Source organism: Rhea pennata, chromosome 24, assembly GCF_028389875.1.
Source record: "Rhea pennata isolate bPtePen1 chromosome 24, bPtePen1.pri, whole genome shotgun sequence".
Taxonomy (NCBI): domain Eukaryota; kingdom Metazoa; phylum Chordata; class Aves; order Rheiformes; family Rheidae; genus Rhea; species Rhea pennata.
In genome coordinates, this window is record NC_084686.1 from 828,069 (window position 1) to 855,344 (window position 27,276).

Genomic DNA, 27,276 nt, shown 5'->3' on the forward strand with positions numbered 1-27,276 from the left:
GTGCACAAAAGAAAATAGGCTACAGAGCTATTTTCAACAAATACTAGTAAAATTGCTCTGTGCATTGTACTTGAAGGGGACAAACCTTTCATCTGCACTTTCTCTTTTTCCCCAAACCTGCTTTAGTTTATTTCCCTTTCTCCTCTCTTCGCTATAACCAGTCTGTCGGATTCTCTAAACACCAACTCATTGCAGAATAACACTAAATTTTTTGTACAAGCAGTCACACATACATATGTATACAGGCTAGAACAGACTTACTACTTGTGGGGGGTTTGATTTGTTCAGTAAGTTGTAACAAGTTCCTGAAATGGGCCATTGTACAGTGTAAACCACTGACGAAAACAATCCATAATGCTTCTGTATCAGCTCAGGACAGTTAGGTCTGGTAGTGGTGCGAAGTGCTGCAAGGGCTGCAGAAATGCTGACTGCAGGTTTTAGGAGTAGGTTGAGTTTGTGTACCTCTGCACACTATTATACCCCACAATTGTCTGCAACACCTTCAACTATAACAGAAGGTACTACGGGTAACGGAGTTCCTTGTGAAGGACTCAGTACATGAAGTGAAATGTGCAGCAGCCAGCTGAAGAACAGTCAGTGTCAGTTCAGAAACAGAATATACCTCATTTGTCAGGTATTCTGTTGTACCTTGATACCAAGATGGATTAGAAAGGATAGTGCCTCTCAGCTGGTACGAACGTCTAGAAGTCTACTAAAGGCATCACAGGTAAAGTCTGGATCTTGGGCAAATCACTGTTCCTCATCTTGAAGTCCTGATGCCCAAGGCCCAGGTACACAGAAAATTCATTACCTACTGTAGTTTTCATGTTTTTCTCTTTTGTTTTTCTCCCCCTCCATTTGAAAGGTTTTGGGAGACTTTCCAGAGCCACTAAAGGGTTTTTCATGTTAGACAGAACATTATCACAAGCAAGGTGAAACGTGCCAAGTCCTCTTTGTCTTACCTTTATGTCTTGCAAAATACCGCCCTAAAATGATGAGCAGGCAAAGCATTGCAAATACGACCACGGCCACAACACCACCAACCACTGCATGGTCCACAGTCCTTATTGACCCTTCCTCACCTGCACGAGAATCTGTTGAGATTAGAAGAGGAATAAGAATTGGGACTTATTACAATGTAGTTTGAAGGTTTGGCTGTAACTGCCCTCAGGATTGGAAAAGCCACCCTTTTGCTTTCAAAAGGGAAAGGGATAAAGCACTGAGCTATCTAAACAGATGAGTTCAAGCAGAGGAGCAGGCAGACCTGTCCAGTGCAGAACTGATCTGGCTAATTAACTTGCAAAGTATTTTCCACTATAAGCAGCAGCAGCACTATGCTATGCATGTGAAACAAACTAGGATGGGGAAAGAAAGAGGAAAGGAGACGTGGAATCATTGGTGGATATAGGTTTTTGAAAATTTCCCTACATTGTTCCTAAAATTTGAAGGGAGGAATAGCAGCACAATAAATAAATATTAATCATTAGCTGTAGAAATTACAATAACAATCACCCTGTTGCTAACATTTTACCCCAGCCCAAGGAACTGCATGGCCAAAATTAATCAGCCAGGATTTTTTTCTAAATGCATTTACAACCATTCTCTCCCCCCACCAAAGAAACCCCAAACCCATGATTAAGTAAATACTACCTTTTCTGTTCAATTCATGATATGTGAAGAGAAAAACACTTAATACAAACCATAACAACCTCTTCAAAAGCAGATAGTGAGCAATAATTGCATATTGCCTCCAACTGCTTTATTTTATTTATTTAACACCTCACAATACGATTAATTTTCTTTTATAAGCACCTCTCCCTTAGGATGCCATCACCAGGAGAGGAATGACTTATTTGGCTGGGGAACAACTCCAAAATGAACCCAGAATGAGCTATGGCCATGTAAAATGAATGTATAGCAGTGTAAACAATTTTAATTTAAGAAAGCAACTACATCAACCCTCACTGCAATTCTAGTGGCAACTGAGATTTATAACGCAGTAAAAAACAATTATTTTCCCCTTGATTAATACATTAACATTTTGGAATAGAAGCTAAACCATTGTCTTCCCCTCCACCCCGAGTAAAGTGCGACACCTCTATTAAAATGATTTACTAGCCATACCTTACAATTTAAGCACAGCAGCAACAGAAACGGTAAAAATCTTTTAACTTTACATGATTTGTGAAGTCATATGTGAAGGATTTACCATTTAAATCTTTCACTACAAGAAGCACATGGCCTATAAATCTGCCCTGCATGCAGTTGTCCAGACACCTAAGAGAAATGCATTTCACCAGGAAGACTGAGAGTGCAAATTCAAGTCAATTTTTAAGAAAGATTTATCTCCATCTCTCTCCAAAGAACAGAGCAAATCTCTGAAGCCTCCACCTCTAATAATATTTGAAGTTTATCGATCAAGCGTACAGCTCCGTGACAGCTAAAGGTAATGGTGCTCTTTTGAGCTGAAACCTGATACAATGCTTTCAAGCAGGAGCCCAGGATTTATACTTTCTATCCATACTCCCAATTCTGTTCTAAGATTAAGTACTAATGTATGTAAATAACTTGGGGCCAAGAGCCCTGTAAAGTGCATTTTAATTAAAACAATTCAGCCCTCCAACTTCACGTATTTCTGCAAGTAACCTTTTAAAAGCAGTAGCTTTAGCAAAGGCTAGGGGCAGCAGGGCTTAATTTGGTCAAAAGTTAGGTGCACATTAAGCAACAAAAAAACAGACTATTAACACCGGATTAAATGAATCCCCTTCAGCAACTTACCTAATAAGCTAAGAATGGCAAAAAAAGATTCCTTTTTAAGCCCAAAACATTTGCTTTCACATAATCTAAACAAGTTATTTAACTGTGGTAAGAGCATGTCAGAAAAATGTAAAAGCATGTTAAAGGCTTGTATTCAGTCCCCTGCAATGAAGTGTTTCCCAGCAGCACATCACAGTCAAGTTGTTCCTTAGAAATTCAGTTAGAAAAAAGCAGAACATAAAAAAGGAAACGTAGAATTTTACATTATAATGACAGAGTGCCCTCAAAGGGCAAACCTAACAGGACAGCAACCCATAAAATATTTTACTCACTTGAAAAGGCACGAACACAGGTCCCTCTATGAGAATTAACTAATCTTGAACTGTCAACAGCTTCAGATCCAATGAAAATTACTGTCAAGTTAATTTTTCACAGCATTCTGAAGGACACAAGTAACTATAAGTAGTTAAGAAAATGGTGTGCAACCTGGTGACACCATCGAAGGATTTCAAGTTGCTGTTGCAAACCACCAAAAGCCTCCTCTAGGAGGAGTATTTTTCGATAAACTGTAGTAGAAACCAGCTGTACTGTAAATGGTTCTGCTTTGCAAGCAGAACGTGCCTGCTAGTTGATGTGAAAGCTGCCCCGTGGATGTGCAGCTGCTTGACCTGGGTAGACTACCCTTCACCAGGGTGCACTCTGTCCTCCGTGTCTGGAACAGCAGCTGAGGATACCACGGCAGCCTTAGGTGTTTTAGGTAGCTTGTTGTCAAAGTAAAACGTCATTGTAGCTTTTCACACAGCTAAGACCTTTGAAGATTCCCTTTCTATAAAGCAATCAAATCTGGCTCATCCTCTGTAGGAGCTGCTTTAGAAAAATTCTACTCTGTATTTACCAGCACAACAAAAATTTCAGTTTATCTTCAAATAAACAATTCAGTGCATGCACTGCTCAGTAATTTGCCAATAATTAAAAGTATATTGGATCCAAGAAGCATCCCTTCGATCTGATACTCAGCTGACCTACCACACTGAAGTTCGTTAGCTGCATTCACTGCAGCTACAGCTATTGCATTTTTAGACATTTAAGACCAAGTTAAGCTCACATGCTCTAAAAAGAATGCCAAACTAGAAGGTTGAATATCCAATAGTTGAGAATAAACACACCTTGCTATGACTCTCTTAGCATGCGCAGAGCAGGGTTTTACATCAAGATGCTTTTTTGATTAATCACCACAAATTTAAAAAGTTGTGGAAACAAAACCTGAACTTTTCATTTGGTGCACCTCATCTAGCAACACTAGTCTCAATACAGTCATACTAAATCACAGTTGCATCAGATCACAGTTGCAGAGAATCAGTTCTGTGTTATCCGAAACGCTGTGCTGAAAGCTGCAAGTTTGACAGATCCTTTATGGCTTCTGCTCAATTTGCATTTAAGTCAACAGTACAGAGTCAGTGTTTCCCTGAGAAGGGACTTCGGCATAAAGCATAAGAAACAGATCTGGCCAGAAGTTTATTAAATACAGCGACTTCTATCAGGACATGCACCACCATTATTTCAATTTGCAACTTTGCAAACTTTGCAAAGTGCAAGCTGCAAGCTTATTTCATTATGTGCCTGGCTAAGTAATTCACCTTCAAGTTTGTATACAAAGTAAAAAGTAAGTGCCATATACTGAGGATGTCTGGTAGTTACAAACCATTTAGTGTCAACTCTGTGAGGCAGTCAACAGCACATTTTTGCCTCAAAAGGTAGTAGGTTCATTTTTTGCTTAGATTAATAACTGAAAGGAATGTTCCTTCATATCTAACTGCAAATACCCTCAATGTTTATTCCTTAGAAGGGCCATACATACTGCCAATTATAACATTATCTACCAGCAAAATACATTCATGCACCTGCTTCCATTTTTCTGCTTGAACTCATTTTTTTTCATCTGAAGGATAATGCATTGGCCAAAGCAACACTGTCAACGCACTTGCATGTTACCCGAGTCTCCCACAAAACTGCCATCCTTTGGCCTGCAGTGCACTCACCTATATCTTAAGACTTGGGGGCAGGGGAGCGTGTGTCTGTACACGGACTACTAGAAATAGTGAATACCTGGTAACTCCTGCACCCTAAAGTAATTTGAGACTTTGTTTTCACAAGTGAAAGAGACAGAAACTGTCTCTACAAAGTACTTAGGTCATTAAAATACTTGCACTTTCAAATGATCTGCCTCATATCTTTTGTATGTTGCATCAATTTATCTTCCAAAGATAAACCGTCTGCGGTTCATTTAAAAAAATTTTTCTTTTTGAAAATTCACTGCTTGAGTTTTTTTAAAACAGGAACGTAAAAACAGTAGAAATCCTCATTAGCCCACAGACTCACAGAAATTTCTGCTGTCTTGTTTTCACTTTTTCAGTATGGTGCTTATCATATAAGGCCACTGCTGATCTAAGACAACACCTTACCAAATCAGAAGCCTGCTGTGATAGCGTTCTCAAGCTGCAAGATTACGTGGCCATGTCAGGTCACAGAAGCATAGAAAGCAGTGTCTGAAGATGTTTTGAGAGGCCAGGTACTGCAGTCCTCATGCAACTATGCCTACATCGTTCTTAACTGTGGTTCATTAAAAAAGAAAAAAAAAACCCACCACTTCCCAGTTATGGATGACAGAGATTTTGCATCTTCCCTAGTCAAGTTATTCCAGTGTTAAATCACTCCTTTTGCTACATACTTTGCCTTTACTGTCCATCTCGTTTCCACATGCTTTATTTATTCCTGTAACAACTCCATAACATGAGACTTCATACCTAACGTGAATGTAAGTTCTGACTTCCCATGCAGAAGGCAAGTTAAAGCCAATAGCTGACTTTTACTCTTAGATATCACCAATCCCCAACAATTCTGTACACACCTAGAAGCAAATCACCATGTGCCACAAACAGCAGACCAGGCTGTTTCATTTTCTGTAAGCATTCCATTTCAGAAGAAAACAATATTCCTATGTGAGATGGGAATACAGTCAGCCTTTCAGTAGCTATAATAAGCTTTGTAAATAAAGACCAATAGCCCCAACCCTTGCAAACTCTACCACCCAATTTTTGCATGTAAAAGCTGCTGGAACAGAACCCAAAACATGTAAAACTGCACACACAATCTTAAAAATGGCCCAGCTGACACTGGTGACTCCCAGGCTGCAGTAGCTTCCTGACTTGTCCTTAACAGCTCCATTACAAACTCTGAAGAAGGAGTCTTTTCCCAGCAGCAATCATGAAGACTTAAGTGGAAGATTATTTGATCCTGGATAACAATTAACAAAGAAATGCTGTTTGACATGAATTACTAAGTGTTAGGCCTATGGAGTAGGGAATAATTCCCCAAGTTTGTGCCAGGAAAGAGAGACTTGACCTTAAAAATAGGCATCTGCTCTAAAATGCTGTCTCCTATTCACAAAAGCTATTCCTGCTTCATATCTATGATTAAAAAAAAAATCACAACTTTATTACTGAAGAGGGAACAGACTAGATGGCAGGAGCTGACAAAATGCCACATTATTTGCTAATCCTAATATGTTATTCTTCTTTAAGATTTGCTTTTCTCAGCACCAATTCAATTATAGATGCTACAAATCCTTCTGACATTTAATTCCCTCTTGTCAGAGAGTAGTAAATGTATACACGCAGAGCTTTCCCATTAAGATTTTAATATATACTGGAGCATGCTGGCCTTTAAATCGAATATTCGGGTTTTTCCTGTTACGGTTTTATTTTTTGTTTTGCTTTTTTGTTTTTAAAGGTGGGAGTAGGAGGAGGGAAGATGTGCAAGAAGGTAAGAAGTAAACATACACGCATTGCTGCATGTTGTGAACCACATGCAGACCTATTTTGCTATTCTGCAGCTACTTTGCACCTCGGACAAAACAAATCTCATAGCATGGTCCTTTGGTTTATATCAAAGCACCTTAAAGGAAAACCGCAGTGATCTGGTACAGCTCACTTTGGATAACTGAATATATTTAGAAAAAAAAGCAATTTTGTTTTTAAGCTGTTGTACTGTTTCCCTTAAGCAAATACCATGATTATACTTTGAATTAGTGGGATGTCAGTCTTATCTAATGAAGCAGTGTACTTCTCCACATCGGACGTGGAGCAATATAAAGCACCAGAGCGCACTATGATCCCATTTAAAATTGTGGCCAATAAGAGACTTTGGTAGCTTTGAATTAGGTTTTGTTTATTATTTTAAACCAACTGCTTCCTGAATAAACAGAAAGAAATTACAGTACTAAAACAGAAAACCCTGAAGTTTTCCTTTAAAAACACAGTGTAATTCATGAAACATTACATACACAGCAAATAAATGTGTTTTTGTCTAGTTCCTGTTTGACACTAGTCTAGGTCAGGTAACTTATTTTTAGAATCCTGAACAGAAGAGATCAGATACTTAACAGCATACACACAGCAGACTCCAGTCTGTCAAATTTCATCGCTTTGCCTACCTGTTTTCCTGGTTTAAGGAAAAAATCCATAGTGGTCTCACCTTTACCTCCTGTGAGGAGGAGGGCAGATGACAAGAAACAGTAGTTGTAAATACTGATACCTGATTGTGCAAAATGACTCAGGGAGATCGTAATGAGGAGCACATAGCAGACATCCTTGCTGGTTATTTTCTCATGTAGAGATCATACCCACCATCTGCATTTTAAACTTCTGGGTTCCTACCTTTACTTCTCTGTTTTTTTTCTTGCATTTCTTTCTTAAAAAATAAATGTGTAAGTGAGCTCAAGTTTTCTGCAGTTGTAAATGGTTATAAATAGCTAGTTTATTGTGGATTGTCTCAGGAGTATGAAAAAAGGCTGGCAGATTTTAATAGCAGTGTTCTAACAATGTGGGGTCAAGCACTTAAAGCAAGGTTTAGAATGTGGAAGGTACTCAACTACCTAGCCAACTACCATTAAAAAGGTTCTGTTTTTAATAGGGCTTTATATACGTGTACATATATGCACCCATTTTCTATACCTGATATACATTTCTCTTTATATAATTAGATACATATTAAAAAAAACATAAAATATTCTAGCTGTCACTTTTTGTAAGTGACAGCATGTCAAGATTCAGGGAAAGACTAAATTGGATGAGGCTTACTTGCCAGTATTTTAAATCTCAATTTATCTGATTTAAAAGCTTCAAACTTACTAAAAACAAATCACTTTATTTTTGAAGCCTGCAGCAGAGCTGAAAAACTCCAGACTGACCAACTTCAATCCTGAGCAAGTTTCAGAACCAGGTCATCTACAGCTGAAAAAGCCAAGTTTATATAGAGCCGTGTCAAAAAAGCACACAGAATCATCCTCAAATGCTTCAAGGCAATAGCTAGACGGTGGAGAAAGCAAAGTTGGTTCCTTCCCACAGGATTTGAGGTTGACCTCCAGCACGGACCCATTAGGTCAGGTTCATCTTTAGGATAACTCCTGGTATTATTACTACTTCAAATAATATATTTCATCATGTTCCCTGTGTGCTTCCACACTGTTTCTGATGAAGGCTCTATTTTTAAACACCTGAGGCATGATATAAACAAAGCACTTGGAGACTTTCCATATTGACACAGGAAACTGTGTTTTGATCTAACACTTTAATGTACCTGCTGTGTGGGAGTTCTCGTCACCCTCCTCTGCCTCTCATCTGCCTTCCCACTTTACATTTTGTAGACTAACACTGTTCAGCATTTTGGAGTATCTGTGGCTCCGAAGCTTATTCTATGCACATTTGTGCTGTAAAAGCAGAAAATTGATGGAGCTTTTTGTGCATGGTATGATGGCTGTTAATTTTGACATACTTGGATTTATTGCCGCGCTTCCATCAATTTTTTTGTGGACTAGGTCTTCTCTTTCTTGGGGAAAATCAAATTTAAGCTGTGGATGTAGGACAATGCCACTATGTACATGTGTACCCATTAACTCCATTGATAACTAGAATGCTTCTCAGATATTAACGCAGTATTTGGATCACTGAGAGAAAAGAAAACCTAAATTCGTTTCTTTGAAGAGTTCCTAACTTAGCAATCTTTTTTCTCTCACTAAAGTTTTGTACAGTTGAAATATGGAAATGACTTGGGCTCCCACATCTCATTATTGGCTATGACTTAGGTGCTAATGACATACTAAAGTCATTTGCGTGCTTCCAAAATACCGATGTCAACTTTTCCTCTCTTCTGCTAATCGTTAGGAAAGTTAAGCAAGCACTAACGTTTTCACCATGACCTTTCTCTTTAAGATTTGGTGGCTAAGTTTATTTTCCTGAAAGTAGTTTTAGAAATCACCTAAGGCTGCCAGTAAATGGCGCCGTACTAGAATGTATGTGGTGAGGGTTTTTTGGTGGGCAGCACAGAGGGAAGAGGGGGTTGTCATTATCTCAGAAACCATAAAATACTTATCTACGACCAGGGAGGACAGAAATCACTACCCTGTATATGACAGGATGAATGATAGTATTGTTCATTACTGTAGATCAGCATTAAGTGTGCTACCCCTACTCTAATTTATTGATGAACTGTTAAAGAGTAGTGTTAACCTGTTTGTCATACTATAATTGAATTTGGTCTAATTTAAGCTAGAGAAATGCAAGGAGTTCATCCTTCTTCAATCAATAGGCTCCCCTTCACTGACCCATTTCAAGATCACTTCATAAAAATAATGCATTTTATTTTAATAAATTTTATCACTATGACAGGTGCTCAATGTTTATTGGTTGTTTCTTCAGACTTCTCTCTGCTGGAAAACGGAGCCACACTTAGAGTCAATAGTAATTGATTAATCATCATCCCCCTTGAACAAAGGTGCTAATCAGGTTTTGATTAGTTAATCAAACCAGATGTAAAGGCTACACAGGTCTTTTTTGATTGTTCAGTGTTTTACAAGGTGTCTATCAACACTTGAGCAAAACAGAAAGACCATAATGCACCCAAGGGAAGTGCGTGCATATGTGCCCATGCATGCACATCCATCAGTAGAGCCATTAACTTGTGACCGAGAGCACTGCAGGTATATCTGTAACACTGTACTGGGCTGAAAAAACACTGAAGGAGAAGAATAAATCACACTGTTGCAGAAGTGCAGGACAAACCATTTCTGTACAGTAGGATCTTTCTGCTACAAACAAAATATTTGAGTGGTATGGACATACACAGCTCAACCAGCAAAAATTAATACACCACTGGAAACTAGCTACCTGGATATAAGGTAATAGATGCATTACTTAATTGTACAGTTGGCAGAGCCTCCGTTGAGCCATTTAGCAGGATACGAGCACCTGAAATGAATAGCACACTGAGCAAACACTGCAGCAGGACGAACACATTTAATTATACCACGTTTCAACAGTGATTCACAGCGAGGAGGGCATTCCTATTCAATTCCTGGGGCAATCTGAGGTGGGACCACGCATCTTTGAAGCCTCACGTGCTGAATGCTGGCTCCAAACTATGCCCAGGACTGGTATGTACAGCAGATGAGACTGAACTTATTCCAGTGTGGAGCTGGAAGCGGGAAGGGGTACCATTTTTGACAGATAGCTGCATAACTCACCTGTACAAGTCTGATGGCTCAAATTTGCTGACATCAGATCACAACTAGGATCTCATTTCAGTTTCTCAGAAGCTTGGGCATGAGCTACGCGATGGACGACACTGTTTTGTTCATAGTAGAGGAGCGATGTGGGGCTGTTTCTCTACTTTGCAGCAACACTGGCATATCTGACTCTGTATAATTCCCTTTTGGGCATGCATATGTAACTGAGAATTCTCAAAATCTTGGGGTAAAAAAAGCTCAGTATTCAGAACTGATTCTCCAAAATGGGTGCATATTAGTGCGCAAAGGATGCTTGCTCACCTGCTTGATAGGGACAGCAGATGTGCTCGCACTACTTTGTAAAATCTTAAAGGAATTCTGCCTCATGTTTAATATTCACAAAAATAACAAAAATGAAAAAGTTACAAAAAGTATAATGAGAAACATGCTAGCCATTCTACACATCCACAGCCTTTTCAGAAAAGCAAATGTGTTGCTGACTGCAGTAAGTATTACAGCAAAATTAAACCATGTACTCCCCTTCCCATCCTGCAGGCAGTCAGTACTGTCCATTCATTTCTCAGTGGCATGCTACACAACTTATGCTGCTACCACAAAGCTGAGAAAGATTCACTTAAGGGAAAGACAGGACTGCTAGCAGACACCCATTTTGAGGAATTCCTTTGTGGAATTGTTTGCCGTTCTTCTGTTCATTCACCAAAACGTGTATTTTCTTCAAAAAAATACAAATAAATAAAGCTTATCAGAGCAAAACAATTATTTTCCATCCACACAGTGATAATCAACAGACACCTGGTGCTTCTTACCTATGAGGTCTGGCCCAGGCCTGCAATAATAATCATTAGCATTGCTCAGGTGTTAGAGTACATACTAAATCAATCAACCATTTCTAACCTCTTGGCCAAAGCATACCTATAGTAGCTCTCAGGGAGAGATGCTGCTGCTGAATTAGAAAAGATTAAGCATCCTGTGAAAAAACATTCTTTTTTGGTTTGCTTCACTTTTTAAAATGGAAAAAGGAGTAGCGTTGGATTAAAGATGCTCTTCTGGGAGGGCTCTTCTCTGTGCTCCCTTCACTCCTTATGAGCAAGGGCTCTCAAGGGGTGCCGAGAGGGAGGAGCGTTACTTCTTTGCGACTCAGTGTCACGGCCAGGGCCTGGTGCCACTGCCTGAAGGAGAGCTCATGCAGCCCACTTCCTGGGGAATTTAAAAGTCCTGCGTGATTAAGTTGGCAGACATTTGGCCTCAGAACTTGCGTGTTGTTAAGTCTCGCAGCCAACAAAGGTTAAAAGGGGTCTGCAGAGAGGTACGAACTAATTTCTAAAGTACTTATGAAGAGAGCTTCTGACAACATAGGAGGCCCAGACGTATATATGCCTGCACCACAGATACAACCTACATTTTGAATAGTCATCCCCAAACAATCCATTCAAGATGCATTTGTTTCTTAATCTGATATTTATGCAACTTTCAGTCTACGGTGGATAAAAAAGGTTCATTTCATTTAATTGATTTTGCCTCAGATGACAGAACTATTTTGTTCTTTTTATCCCCGTTCTAATACTCATGTTAGGAAAAGTTACCAAGCAGCCTTGATTTAGTGTAGGCTGCAGTTCTATGGACAGTTGCACAGAATACAGCATTGTTGTGGGTTTTTGTAAGCATAAAATTGCAACTAAATTAGTGTTCAAAAATTATCCCAAGCCACTGAAGTCACAGTAGCTGGTAGACAAACCAAAATAAAAACCACTGTTATGCATACCTCCCACTCAATTTTCAAGTCTTTTTTGTATAAAGAGTGCCAGTATCAAGAAAGGGAGGAAGATCCCAACAGAGTAGTAGTATACTAAGTGGAGAGACTTCACATTTAAGTAATGACAACACCATAGCAACTATATAATGCAAAATGGCCAAGATGCAGAAATTAAAGTGGAATCAGTATTTAGATTTAATAGTAGTGCTTTACCTAATTACTAGCCCTTACCTGAGAGATCCCCATAGTCCAGCTCTTCTGCGGAATTTGGCAACTGAGTAAAGCCTTACAAGTAAAAACAAACTCATTTTTCTTTGTATTCCTCAAGTGACAAAAACAACACACTTAAGAACTGAGGATGAATTTCTTGGGGGAAAAAAATTGAGTCAAAACACTTGCCATCTTGTGATGGTTTGAGCAGATTAACTTGTGATACAGTTCTCCAATCATTTACTTGATTACCGATAGACTGTCAGAAACATTCCTCAGTCTACACTATTAACACATGAAATACATAGGTGAATTAAAATCACTCATTCATAACAGCATGCAAAAATCTCTAAACTCAGTCTATCAAATCAAACTATCAAATGAGGGCAATTTATTGCACATCAATTTAAGCTTACAACTTATTCCAGGTCTATTTAGTATACATGTGTATTGGTGTAAAACTTTCTTCCAATTTTCAAGAGAAATTGAATTTTTTTTTGGCAGTATTAACAAGCATCTAATTTAATTAATGAATATTGTGGATCACTTTTCAAAACTGCAAGGCATCTGCACATGTGTTACAGGCTGTATCTTCTGAGAATGAACCTGAAAAAAAACTCCTTTTATTTCCTAAATTTGATGCTTTTGTGCAAAAAAATCTATCCTCAAAGCTGATAAAGCAGTTGGACAAAACTCTTATAACAGTAAAAGGAAACTAACATTACAAAGACATTGTCTATTATATTTTGTTTGAAAAACACTGTCTGGGGTCCATAGGAGAACAGAATGTTTAGGGAGGAAAGCCTTACCATTTCCTACTTTATTTACCCTGACACTTTTCAAAGGTTACAAGGCAAAACAGAGTGCCTGAAGGTCAGAGAAATCTATTTAATTAAGGGATAATATGCAAGGCTACTAAGCTGGTGCTTGTGATATATTATCCTTGCAGCTGCCTGGATGCTGAAGCTCTGGTGCCAAGCATTATTGAAGAAAAAATATTTTCATGAATAGACACTACTGTCAATGCTCATTTGGAAAAACGATACTGAAAGCTTGATGACTGGTTAAAATCGTCAAGTGCTGGATCAAAAATTAGGGAAAGTTTTAGAAGAGGAACAGGTATACAGTCAGCCATCGGTTAACATATCAAATGGCAGCTAAATAAACTCCATATGAGCAAAGTATCTGTAAAATGCTACCTGCACATACCCCCAGGGGCTGTGGGTATTGCAGGTAGAATTTACCTGTGATCTAAAAAACGAATGGGCACTGACCAACAAAAATCCTCCCCTCTCCTTCACTTGTTACATTTGGGAAAGGGGCCAGCAGTAGAAGTTAGAGAGATGTAGCTTTGCTAGGCTTTTTTTTTTTTTTTTTCTTTTTTTGTTAACATGCAAATTTGTCACCCGTTGGAAAGCACAAGCAATATACATAGCTTGTTAAAAAAATAAAACTTATTTGCAGTGACAGTGTTTAAAACACATCAAGTCATCTGGAATCTGCTCTGAATTGTCTTCCAAAGTGGGAAACTCTTTAGATTAGTGGCAATAAATTTGTGTTTGCACCACTACTGGATTTTAGGGAGTCACCCATCCTTGCCATAACATAGCATATGAATGCAATTAGGGTTGACGCACAGAAGCATTGGACATGCAAACCTGTGCTCCGTAGAGGAGCCATTCAATTTTTATCTCCCGAAAATTGCTTTTGTACAGTCTTCCTTTCAGTTAGAAGAAACTACATTTTCTCAATAATGAAAAAGGGCAATGTTGCATTTTTTATGAAGCAAAAAAAAATTCTTCAAGAGAAAATTTAACAATTCAACAATTCAGTTTCTACCTCCACCTGGTGTACTTAAAAATGTCACTGAGCAGTATTAAAAGGTATTGTGAGGCATTTTAAATTTGTGGCAAATTACTTCTCGATTTTTCTCATTAAACTTTCATATCAGCTAATAAAGTCCCTTTTTTCACTTCTGATCAGAATGTATTCGAAGTCTGCTGCAACTTCTTGTAAATAAATGAAAGCTAACTTTTCATTCATACAATTTGTCAAATAAATCTTAGAAGAGTGCAAGCAACAAGTTGCATCTCCTACAGGCTGATGCAGGCATTTAAACAATTGAATGAATACTTTTTTTTTAAAAAAAAGCACACAGATTTATATTGACAGAGTAATGCCCCATACTACTTCTGAAGTCATCTCTAATTTCTAAGCAAAGTATCATCTCTCTTTTGTATAAAACTGTGAATACTGATTATGGATTGTTTTGTGTTATGTATTCTACAGTACTAAACAGAGATCTCAAAGTGCACAGATCTTCAGGATGTTTTATTCAATTGCCCCAAGGATTAGGTCTGAAAATACATTTAGAAATATTTTTATTATTAGTTGCACTTTTAAATAGGACATTTTTTAAAAGAGAAAAGGCAGCTGGACAAGCACGACTGCTTGATAATGTTCATGTAGAAAGCACTGAGGCATTTTTTCCTTGCATGCTGTATAATTTGGCAAGATTTGAAAAATGAGTGGTGCTCCGGCACAGCTGAACTTTTGGTGTCAGCTTGAGACAAGGTAAAACTAACATTCAGAGACCAAGCACTATTAGAAAAAGAAACAAGAGCTTAACACAGTAGTGTTAAATACTTTATACAAAATCTTGTTCAGATCATAATTAAAAATCCAGTTGGCTTTCTGGGAAGTATTTCTGGCTTATAAGATGATAATTTATCTGTGTTACGCTATAGACAATGTATTTTCCTGTAGTCTTCCTTCCTGTTTTGCCTGTTTTCATAATGTTAATCTTTACTACAGACTTCCTGCTTTGCCAGCTTCAGAGGACTTTTTCACTGTATCTTTTCATTAGTATTAGCAGAAATTCTGCCCGTGCTAAAACAGCAACATCTTGTTTCTGCCTCAGTGAGGGAGCTGAAAGGCAATCTTATGCTCCCCGTCATCCAAACACTGAGTTAAGGTGCGTCTTTGCAACACAAACTGTTTATAGCAGGAATCTTCAGTTGAAGGTCATTTTAGTGTATGTATATATAGATGCCCCAGAACATACACACAAAAGGTATGTAGCAAGCGTAACTAATTGCAATGGGCATCGTTTGTGGTTTTTCAAAAACATTAAAAAGCCATTTAGGTTCTGTGCTTATAACAGGCTGGGGTCAACTTGGAAAAAAGTTACGAAATTATTTCTTTTGCTACAACAAAAGAAAAAAAAAAAGTTATGCAGCATGTATAATGTCATGGCTTTTTATACCGGAAGGAAAAAATGAATTGGATAGTCCCACAAAAGAAGTCCTTAAAGGGCTGGGACCTTGTAAAGCTTAAGCTCCATAGGCTGCTGAGGAGTAATAATGTTTGAGAAGTTCAGCACTTACATGTTGATTTTTTAGCAGGGAAGGGGCAGGAGAGAAGAAAAGAAAGAGGGGGGTGGGGATAAGAAATTCTGGATTCAGTGGTGGTAGGCGTTCAGAGGCATTGCTGTCATTGCTACACCAAGTTCAGCCCTTGCACTGACTGCACAGAGGCAGGGAACAGATTTCAAAATGCGCCAGTGCTTCAGCCTCACTGGCACTCTGACACTATCAAGCACAAAATAAAAGGAAAGAAGTGTTCTAAGTTCAGTAAACCGAGTTTACTGCAGTGCAGCAGAAGCACAAGCCTTCCTGCTGGCCATGACCATGCTGTTATTGGAGTTCTGGCAATGAACAGTGCAGAGAAAGGAGAAAGTGCATCAAATAATTTAGTTAAGCTCTCATTTTTTAAACAAAAGAGTTAACAGTGTTCGTGCTTAAAGTCACTCATGCATTGCTGCCGTTAATTCCATTCCGTAAGGAAACGGGAATGGCAGGGATTTTGCTACCATTTTTTCATGCATACACATACAGGACTCCTTTTCCCCCAGTCCTCTAGGATACACTCCAAAAAATTCAGTTACTCAAAAATCCTTTCCCAGATTGAGGTATTGTGCTGGCTCCACACTAGCCTTACATTTCATTTGCTTTGCTATCAATCTGTTGTGTCCCCCCACCTCCCTCCCTCCAATTCATTTAAAATTGTTTTTGGAGAAAATCCATTTGGCTTTAGTTCATGCCCATGCATTTCTAGTCATTCACATACATGCTCACTCCAATTGGTAAGAACAAATGGCCAACATACATAAACACCTGGTATACTCCATACACACTCCAGCAACACAAGCTTGGAAAGAAATCCAAGTCTTCACGGGAAAAGAACCCCAAGAGGACAAATGCAGTGGAGTTTAGAACAAAACAGGCTGGTTTTTAAGGCAGAAAAGTTTGTCACAGCTAACTTGACCAGCATTGCTTGTCATTTAAGTTGTCAGCCTCATCACAGAAGCAGTCTTCCCACACACAGGTTAAAATATTCAGATAGAGGTCTTCCTTGAATTAAATACATGCTTTTTATGGCTTTCCCCAATAAAAGGAAAACTGATCAAACCTATCAGGAATTGCATAAAAAGAAAAGGCATGGATAGCTTGGCTGCAATGTTGCGTTTGCTCATTTTGCATCATCCTGCACAAGCGCTTCACAATTATGGCTACAGTGACAATTTTGGTCCTTCCAAGTTTTTTCTTCCTACCAGTCTAGGTTCTCCCAAAGGTTAAAGGAAGTGCTGTGGCACAAAAAAGGGTTACTGAAACATTGCATAGAGGTGATGTCAGAAGTCATGTTAGCGTCAGAACTGTCTGAGCTTTCCCAAGTTTAGGAACCAACATCTATCTCTGCATTTCAAGGGTTATCTGATAAAAACAGAAAAAGACAGAATTGTGCCATCTTCTGTTGTTGCTGTGTTCTTCTTCTAACTGGATACCTTTCCCTGCTCTTTTCTTGGCTAATTCTAGCACTATGGGCACAGCATCTCCACAAGAGGGAGGGGAAGACATGCACAAGACTGCAAATTTCTTTGGAATAGGGCAGCAGAGCCAACACTAACCCTTCTCAGAAATGTCACCTCGCTCAAGTGCCAGCTCAGGGTGTTTCCAGACCCTAAAGACTCCTACTGAAGTTTTCAGGGGAACTGCAAAGGCCTATGCCAAAAGATAATCTAAGCAGCCAGACTGCACGGCAGCATCCCCGCTGGCCTGCGAGGAACTCTAAATCCAGCCAATTCAGTCACTGTATTTAGCTAGTTCAGCAGGATCTTGGAGTACTAGGATAAATGCTTAATGAATCATTCATCTTTACTCATGTCATCAAAAATATTATCAGCTCCTTGAAAAACACTAAGTATTTTATCTGTATTTTCCTGTAATTTTATTCATAGCAATCAACTCTGCATGCTCCAAAAATGTAATTCTACTGTGGTTTAAACAATTACCCTAAGCTACCAAGTTCTCTTTTCACCTGTTACTTAACAAAACTATGCTACCATGTTCATACTCAGTTCTATAAGGCTTTCCCCTTGAGTTGGTGATTGGGTGATTCACATTTTAGCTTCATTTGACAACGTTACGGTTGTTAATGTAGTGCACGATGAGATGTCACTTGGACATTAGTTATTACATCTGTTGCAGTAGTTATGAAATTATTTGCTTTGAATCTTGACAATATAGAACACAATACACATGGGGAGATCAGCAACGTACAGAAGTGTGCCTGAAAGCTTTGATTTTTTTAAATGCACCCAGGCAGACAAACTCTTTGGTATAGGAACTGCTTTCCCCTCCTTTTGATATGCGGCAGCTCTACTTAACCATTGCCTCACTCGGTCTTCCCTTCTGTCTGTAATCAAAGATGCATCTTGGTGGGAATAGGCAGAGAAGAAGTCTGCATTATAGATTAGCATGAAATATAGCTTAGTCTTAATTAAAGTTGTCAGAGGTTTTAGTTATTTAGTTTAAAAGTTAGTTTGTGCCAAAAATCTGTATGCTCAACTTTCAGCCTGAAGTCATTATTTAAGCTTGCTTTAAAAGCAGACTAAGCTATGGAAGCTGTCAAGCTGTTAGCTAGACTTACTTGAGCAGACGAGAAGGGTTAGTTTGCTAGACTGCTATGCTGATAAGAAAGTGTTGCTATTTGTTTTTTAAAATCTCCTTCTGCAGTATAATAATGAAAACTTCACTCCTGACCTAGGAGATGAGAGGTTCTTCAGTGAAACAGCTACAGAATACCAAAAATACATCTCCTACTCCTGCTAGACTTGAAGGATTCAGTTTCTTACAAACTGAAAAAAAGAAAAATGCTGAAAATTTCATGCATCTCTTAAAAAATTAAATTTGAATTCGTATTTTCAAAAGCTAGATTTCTTTTTAATGTTTGAAATGATTATCCCAGCAAAAATGATTACTAAAAAAACCCTTTCGCTTCCTTTGTGCTACTCTTACATGCATGTTGTTTCCATTGGGTTTTGAGAATTGGTACTTGCCTAGAACTGAACAACTGGCTGTGAAACTTGCAACAGAAATGACAAGCCTAAGCATCCTTTCAAGCCTTAAAAACTATGTTATATTTATGAGATCAGTCCACTTGAAACATGAATTTCCCTTGAAGACTACATTTTCCTTTTTGGGGTTTTTCCCCCCCCCTCCCCTTCCCAGGCTTGTCTTGCCACTCAGCAGTGCTGAGAAATAAGATAAACAGGAATGTGATACCAACCGTGAACTGCCGGTTCTGTCGTCGCCGTTGTGTCTACACACGGGAACAGAGGATTGGAGGAAGGGAAGAAACAGGAGGAACAGCATGCAAAAAAAGGGAAAATGGAAAAAATGGAACAGATAATATATGAGCAAGCTTTCAAAGAACATTGCGTGACAAGCAATAATAAAATGAAAGGCAAAAAGCATTTGAAGTGAGTTGCACTGTTTAGAAGACATGCCTCGAGTTCAAAAGCTATAAGCCTGAGGAAAACAGTAAATTTTGCATTTTTTCCAGGAGCCTTGGCAGCAGAACAATTACTGGTGGTTGCAGAGTTAGGGGAACACAAGATGGGGGAAAGCGGGGGACACACCAAAGCCAACTCTTTAGTTGGTAAGCACCAAAACAGAGGCTCAAGACTAGGACAAGAAAGCTAACACTCGAAAAACACTTTTATACATTCAAACATTGCCTTCATGAGACCATTCCCTCCAGTCCCTGCTCCAGTTACCTGATCATCAGCGGTCACTGAATCAATCAGTTTCTAATTTCTTCTCCTCTTCGTCCAATGCAGGAGACTTCCAGGCACTTTAATACAGGGCGTAATTTCTGCATCCAGAACATTTTAGAGTTGGGAAGCAGATGATAGAACTGACAAGACTCTTTGAACTCACACACCTAGTACTCTCAGAGCGCGTTAAATGCAGAAGCAGTCTTTTTACCTTGGCTACGTTGAATCATGCACCAAGGCGTGTGGGTTTTCTCAAAGTAAAATAAAGTTATTTTAGAAAGTGCAAGTAGCTATCATCAGTCTTTCCCTGAATTCTGGGCACTAATTTCAGTTTTCTGCACTAAATCCTCAGGTGAACATGTGTGTGTGTAGTTTAGGTGGCTAGAAAGTACTTGTAATTCTAATATATTAGAGCTGTTAATCTGAAGCTGAGTTCACTTCCTATTTATTGTCTGCCACACAGGTCATTTCTTGGGAGTTTGCCACCTTGCCAACTGAGAGACATTTCATCTCTTCACAGACTTTAGGAACAGGCAGTTTTAGAGACCAGCCCAAATTCAAAGGTCTTCCCAAACAGCTCTGCTCTGACAGTACCCTGTTATTTTCAAACTCTTCCACACCAACGGATCCAATCATGTTTCATCCCATTCTCTATAGTACTGGCTTATTTATTGACAAATCTATTTTTTAATATTAATCTGGTTGTACATATCTTTCTTTGTGATGAACACAGCATTTCTGAATCACGTGCACGTGCTAGGGTGCCTCTTAAGAGCATAACCGCGAGTTTGCAAATGCCTACAGGTACTCTGAAGCCATCAGGAAAGCCTAGATGGGGTTGCTCACGAAGACAGGGTTTCCCAAAACTCCCCTTGGTTCCATGCAGGCAATGTTTAAATGAATAAAACCATGAGAGTAAACGTAGAGAAACACTCTACCACATCTTTCCGCAAACTAGCCTAGAATTTTAGTTCGAGTGTAACACTAAGCACTTCACATGGCATTTCCCCTCAGTTAATGTGCTGTCCAGAGCGCCGCAGGAATGGCAGCCTTTCTGCACGCTCAGGGGCAGCAGTGGAAAAACGAGCGCCCATTCCTTTGTAATGTAGCTGAGGACAGCCCAAGTCTCAATTTCTGGAGCCCCAATGAAGACAAGAATCATACAAAGAATACACAATACTTACAAAGTCTGCATGCTTTAAATATCATAACAAATAAACCCTGCACAATTTAACAAACTACACCAAGATTTGCATAACAGATTATCAAGCCATCAATAGTCTGTTCCCACTGCCAACGTATACTTTTCTCATCTTGGCAATCAAATCTAACACATATTTAAGTATGCTAGCACTTACTCTCCTGCTGGGAGCTCTGGTGAAGGCAGTAAGGGAAGCCTTCCAAAACAAAAATGGGAGTGAGAGCAGGACTTTTTGTTGGTGTTGGTTTTTGAGTAGCAGTACCAAAATAATGCCTTCATTTCAGCTAAGCAAATAGTGAAGGGGGAAAATGGTGGTGAAGGCAGAGGGGAGTTGTGTTTAGAAAGAATTATAAAACTGAGTATAAATTCCTGAAATAATATCCTGGCATCTATAAACAGTCTCAATTTACTGTCTTCCTGAAATAAAAAAAGTTACGTCAGCTTTTACACTAAATAGAAAATCTGGTGAAAGCAAACTTGTATTCACATGCTGGAAGAGATATTAGTCAAGAAACAGTGCGAACTGGACAGTGCATCTCGCTTCCCCATCTGGGGACAGAGACCAACAGGTTACGAAAAATAAAGTTCTCAAGCAGTTATAAGTGCGAACAAATATCCAAGTCAAACAACATGTTGCTGCAGCTGGAATGACAAAGTTATGATTAGCAAATGGTTTGGATGATTGCAATAGGAAACACAGACCAGTTAAAGTTTAGAATGAATTTTCTGGAAGTCCATTTCAATCCCAGAGTCTTCTTGGAGAAGAAGGATTGTAGGTACATAGTGCACCAAAGAGGAATAATCTCAGGTTAAAAGACTTGCAATAAAACAAAGAATCCCCCCACACCACCACCACACACACACACACACACGCACACACACTACTACTACAAAGGAGAGAAAAATTGTCACTGTTGCTTTGGTATGAAATTAATAAATATATGTAAAACTGCAGAAATCTCAAACTTCACTACTGTTGTGCTGTACATAAGGAGGAATATCCCAGACCCTACAAAAGTCACTGCTAAGACACCCTATAATTTTAACACAAATTGGCTAACTTGAAAACTGCTTTTTTTGAATTCCAAGTAAATGCGCCTACATTTACTTCATTTTCAAGAATAATCATGTTTATACGTCAGCCTAGAAATCTAGAACCCCAGAGATAAGATTTCTGTCCTCAATTCTGGAAAAAAGAAAAATCACATCCCCCCTTCTCCTCAAATGCAGAGTGAGAAGAAAGTATTTGCTGTTTCTGACTTAACTAAGGTTCAGCAAAGCCCACGAAAGACACTGCTGTCACCAAAAAGCACAGTTCTGGTTCCCAGCAATAGGTGTGAACAGCAGTCACACAAAGTTTATGCTCATCATTCAAGACGATCAGTTGATGCTAACAAGGCTCACATTACGAGATGAGGCAAAGAGGAGGAGAAGCCAAAGCCCATAAACAAAGAGGTTCAATGTGGTACTTCTCATCTTAAGATAAAGATGGAACAAAGATGAGGCTTCTCTTCTTGATTTTAATCAATAAGGCTCAACAAAATTTACTTTATGCCAAGAAGTAAAAACGATGCAGTGATCTCAAAATCTACACATGCATAAACAGTTTTCACTAGATGCCTGTTCTATACTTTAATTAATGAAAGAAGAGATTGCTGGCCTCCATAAGGCTCCACATTTCACTGTCATTTCTTTCTAGTATTGGTCATAAGGACTGTTTACTGTGGCCAGCACTCGAGTAAAGGCACCAACATATGACATGTTGGGATACAGGTGATGTTCTCTGCCAACTACGAAAATTCTCACAACGCTCAAGTTTTTAGGCACCCACCACTGCACTAAGTATTTACACACACACACTTATTTTAATTAGGCATGTGTGTGTGTGTGTGTATATAAGAATTATTGTAGTACAATTATTTATAATATATATAAAAGCAAGCTACTGCATGAAGGCATCAGTGTAAGACTGGAGTTACAAGCTCTACCACTATGCCTTAATTTTTTTCATTTGGATTTTCTCCAACACAAAACTGTTCACTGTTTGGCCTTTTAAACTAATCCGTAAGTTAGTTCACAACCTCAAACTGAACAAGCACTAGAGGAAAATTAAAATCCTAGTAACAAAACTAAATTCACGAAATTGTTTATTTCTTTCTTCAGTTGAACTACAGGTCTCCCACTTTATAAAAATATGCTAATACACTGACCCTTGAAAATTCACCACTATGGCAGAGGATTAGAATAGCACCTAATCATCAAAATGGCAAAATACTCATTTATTTATATTTTTAATTTAAGGAGGTATAATTAAGTATAGCTACCCACTCAATGTATTGCTTTAAAGACAAAAGCCAATCTGATAACTGATTTGTGGAGCTCATTTCTTCCCATAGACTATTTCATATCTACTGACTAGGACAAGCATCAATTCCTTAACATTACTGTTTTCATAGTAGCCTTAAGTTACAGTGTTCAGCATTATAAACAGAAGATTATCACTGCTTTATTTCAAATTGCTAACAGTACTAGAAATGTTACAAAAATCCTCTCTGTTTCCATGCAACTAACACCTATTAGGTTGAAACTTAACAGATACATTACTCCTCAATCACGCTGCAAGTGGTCAGAGAGGCAAAGCAGCACAGAAACCCCCAAATGGTGCAAAACTGCAGCAGTCCCTTCCCTCACTGAATATTTCTCCACAGAACGGATGTGAACGTACTTTGCGTTATGATAGGACAGAAGGAGTCTCCATGAGTGATTCCAACCTGTGCTGAAAGCTTTTGTGCGCAGGCATGTTGCAATGCACCCCAGAGACGGTCTGATTTGCAGACCAGATGTTCCACAAAAATAATCACAATCTGTACAGAAGTTTGGTGTGACAAGAACAAAAATATTTCTAAATGAGTGCTGCAGTTCAGGCTATGATTTTTAATGATTTTTTTTTCCATAAAGCTCTGTAATGACTGTGGGCTTATTTAGATCCCAGCCTTGTAAACACAGCCAGAAGCAAACTACTCAGAATGTCATGGCAAAGTCCACAAGGTGCTTGAGGCATGGTACTCCTCCACTCCACTCTCTTTGCTTCAACTGGACTCAAAGTACCTTGTGATTTTGAGTGATGGCTCTAACGCAACACTAGAAGTCATGCGAAAACCTTGCAGACATCGACCTCTACTACCCTGTATGCCAACAGTCAGATCACCTCTTCTCTGAGAAGGGACAGGGTTGGGGTCTTCTCCACAGCTTCCTCTAGCCCTCTTTCTTCAAAACATGCAAGTTTCCTGCAGAAATTACCATGCTGTCGTACAGCACTTGCGCTGCCTCTTCAGGGACAACACTGCACATGACAGTACTGTGTCTGCTGTCGACTGAAAGACTTACTAGAAGGCTGACCTAGTATTTCTTTACAGGTCTGTCAGTTATTCTCTTCCTTTATTCCCTTTAACGTGGGCACACACAGGATGAAAATGTCAGCAGAGCACAGTATCATCTATAAATTAACTTGACATTTTACCAGGGACAGGCAGAAGCTTCAACTGAAGGCAAGAGTTAAATAATATATAATTTGGGGAAGCAAGTAGCTAAGCCAAGTCTCTGCACGGCCAAGTGCCGCGCACCACAAAATGCCTAGATGCAGCGCGAGCTCACAGCACAACACGAGCGCCCGGCAGCTCTTCCTCGCGACTCCTGTGTTCTGCCCTGCAAGTCTCGCCCTGCACATGCATTTTTAACATGCCATTCAGAACAGGAGGGAGAGAAATCCATAGAAAGGGACAGGTATGGCACAGCCATTAAACATCCATGTTTAATTTGACTGAGAACAAACATGTTTGTTATTAAATTCTATACGAACAGCAACACCAGTTGCAAGTATTGGCCACCGTATCTGATTAGATATAAAGCCTATGACTCTACTAGGACACATGTACTTTAGTAGTACCCACACTGCCTCTTCTCCTCCCACAAAACTGCTGCAAGGTAATTTGAGCAAAGAGTGATTTTTATTGCATTCTTCCCACCTACCACCTTTTCAGATACTGCTGGAATAAATTCCATACAACTGTACTTTGTCACAAAACCAGCCGTAATCAGAAAAAAACAGGCTTCTACAGGAAATAAATTTGCTTTCATCATTTTTAAGGAAGTTTTCTGGCACACGATTCATGGTTTTGAAAACATGTTACATCATCTCTTCTCAATAATCTGTTTTCCATGCATTGTTACTTTTTAGGTAGCTAAGGAGATGCGGTGATTTTTAACGAATCATACACAATTAGCATCTATGCAGTCTTTCTCAAGTAGATACAAAAGAGCTTTGCTCTCCTCCTTTGGAGCCACTAAGACACAACATGGCTCACACCGGCAAAAAGGTGAGCTCAACTAGGACATGATTCTCCCAAGAGCTGGTTTTCAGACTCAGCCTCACTCATTAATTCCTGCCTTGGAACTCGTTTCTGAACAGCTTTGAGCAAAACAAAGCTTGCTTGGGTCTGCTTGCAAAAGACCCAATCTCAAGACAGAACTTGCAGTGTTTCTACACCAAAGCTCTACGCTTCCCAAGAGAGTCCATCTGGGGAAGCACACATATTCCTTGCAATTTTCAAGCTGAAACCACTACCTACAATATCTCACAACCTCACCCCCACCTAAATGCATACATCTGCTACACTGTGTACACTTTAAAGGATTAGTTGATTTTAAAATATGGTCTAAAATTGCTTTAAAGTCATGCAGTGGTGCAAACTGCCAACTTGGCAATGATATTGTTGCAAGATGGACAGCAGGGGTCCTGAAAAATCATGAACATCCCAGGCAAGGCAAGCAGAAGCATGTAACTTATACTAGGTGAGGTATGTGTGTGTCATACCCCCCAGGTCTCTGCTGAACTTGTTGCCAAGACACCAGCGAACTCTAGCTGCAGAGGAAAAGCACAGTAAATGGAAACGGCATATGCAAATAATTCTATAGATACTAGAGTGCGAGGGTGCATTAGCTAAGCAAGTCCAGAAGGCAGCAAAATAATGTTTAAAAAGGTAAACAAAAATGCTCCACTCAATATTACATCCAAAAAGGAGGGCTTTTTTGTTACACCAAGAACCTTCATCTCCCAGGAAACAACAGCTGACCAAAACCTGTGTTTCAAGTAAGGACTCTAGGGGTAATTCAAACTGTGCAGTTTACACTGCTGTATTGTATCATCCATCTTAATGAACAAAGCCGTAAGGACAATATGAACTGATTGGAAAAAAAAAGGGGGAGGCGCTTGCCAGCAATAACTGCCAAAACACCAAAGGGTGGTCAGAATACCAATGCAGCTGGAAGATATATAATATTCTAAAAAGAGCAAACTGTCATGCAGGAAACCTTTAAAAGCACCTCCACTGAAGTAAAGCAACAGTGACAGAGGAAAAGTGTTAAAGGTCGTGCTGTTTTGGAAGCTTCGCCACTGTTCATCTTTTCCTTCTCCTGAAAAAAGAAGGTATGTTAGCTTTTCAGAGTTTAGCCACAGTCTTCCCCCAAACCTCCGTGCCATAAAACTACTTTATCAACTCAGCGTGTCTTTGTAGGTGAAGTTTATAGCAGCAGTGATACAGGATTTTCATTTGTCAAGCAGAAGTTGCTGAGAACGGGACACTCAGCTCTAGACATGGGACTTCAGTGGGCTTGGGAAGGGCTTTTATGCTTACTGGGGAGTTTACTGCACAACAAGCTTTAGGAATAACTATGGTATACCTAATCGTACATAGATGTGTCTGTATACATACACACTGATGTATGTATATATACACACTGATGTATGTATATATACACACTCCTATCTATACATACCTGCCATACCACCTACAAAAACCTGTTCCCTCCTACTTGCTGCACTGACAACTCTGCCTCTTCCTTGCTGAGCAGTATCTACCATTATTCAAAGGCAACTCTGAGGCAGGAATGCATTTTCATGTCATGTCTGAACACATTTTGAGTAGAAATACTTTATGTAAGCAAGTGAAAATGTCTATCATTTGCATCTACACAAAACAACTTATCATGCGGTGCAGAAGTGCAAATGGAGCCCTTTTGACTAGTTCTGTTATCTAATTTGCTCTGGATTCATTTTTCCCTGTCAAAACTAACTCCAATCACTCAGTAAAAATACATCCAGTAAGAACACTTTATAAGGGGCAGCTACTAGAGGTGGCAGCATAAACAGACATAAGCTTTGGACATGCAAAACTTGTTTAAATATAGGCCGGCCTCCTTATTTTAAATCAAGGATATTGTTTTTCAGTTGGTACACTCCCCCACAGCTTCAGGGGGGCACCAACTGGGCCAGTATTATACAAGAAACAGAAGGGAATAAAGGTGAAATAAGAGTGAAATCCTCCTCTTAAGCAGATGTTTTCAACATGACTGGCTAGAAGACTACTCACATCTAACTCGATCATGGAAACAAGAAACATTCCCATCTGCCAGCAAAGTAATTATGTCACAGCAGTCGAGTATTGCAACATTTTAGTGATGACAAGAATTCAGTTATCGATTGTCTCTTGAGGCTTTAAGAAGTGTTTCAGCACTCCTGTGCTACATAATTCTAGAGATTATGTTAGTCTGACCTAATTTTTTTCAGCTACAGAACCTTTTAAATACTAAAACCCAGA

At 39.2% G+C, this 27,276-nt stretch overlaps 1 protein-coding gene across 1 annotated transcript in view; it reads right to left on the reverse strand.

Moving 5' to 3' along the window:
• Positions 1-27,276, reverse strand: part of CADM1 (cell adhesion molecule 1) — a 204,232-nt gene that overhangs the window by 3,422 nt on the left and 173,534 nt on the right. The window contains exons 9-12 of the mRNA XM_062594396.1: positions 18,930-18,962; positions 12,324-12,377; positions 9,981-10,061; positions 963-1,094 (exon numbers count right to left, since the gene is read on the reverse strand). Of these exons, the coding sequence (XP_062450380.1) occupies positions 963-1,094; positions 9,981-10,061; positions 12,324-12,377; positions 18,930-18,962 (300 nt within the window). The remainder of the gene's footprint in view (positions 1-962; positions 1,095-9,980; positions 10,062-12,323; positions 12,378-18,929; positions 18,963-27,276) is intronic.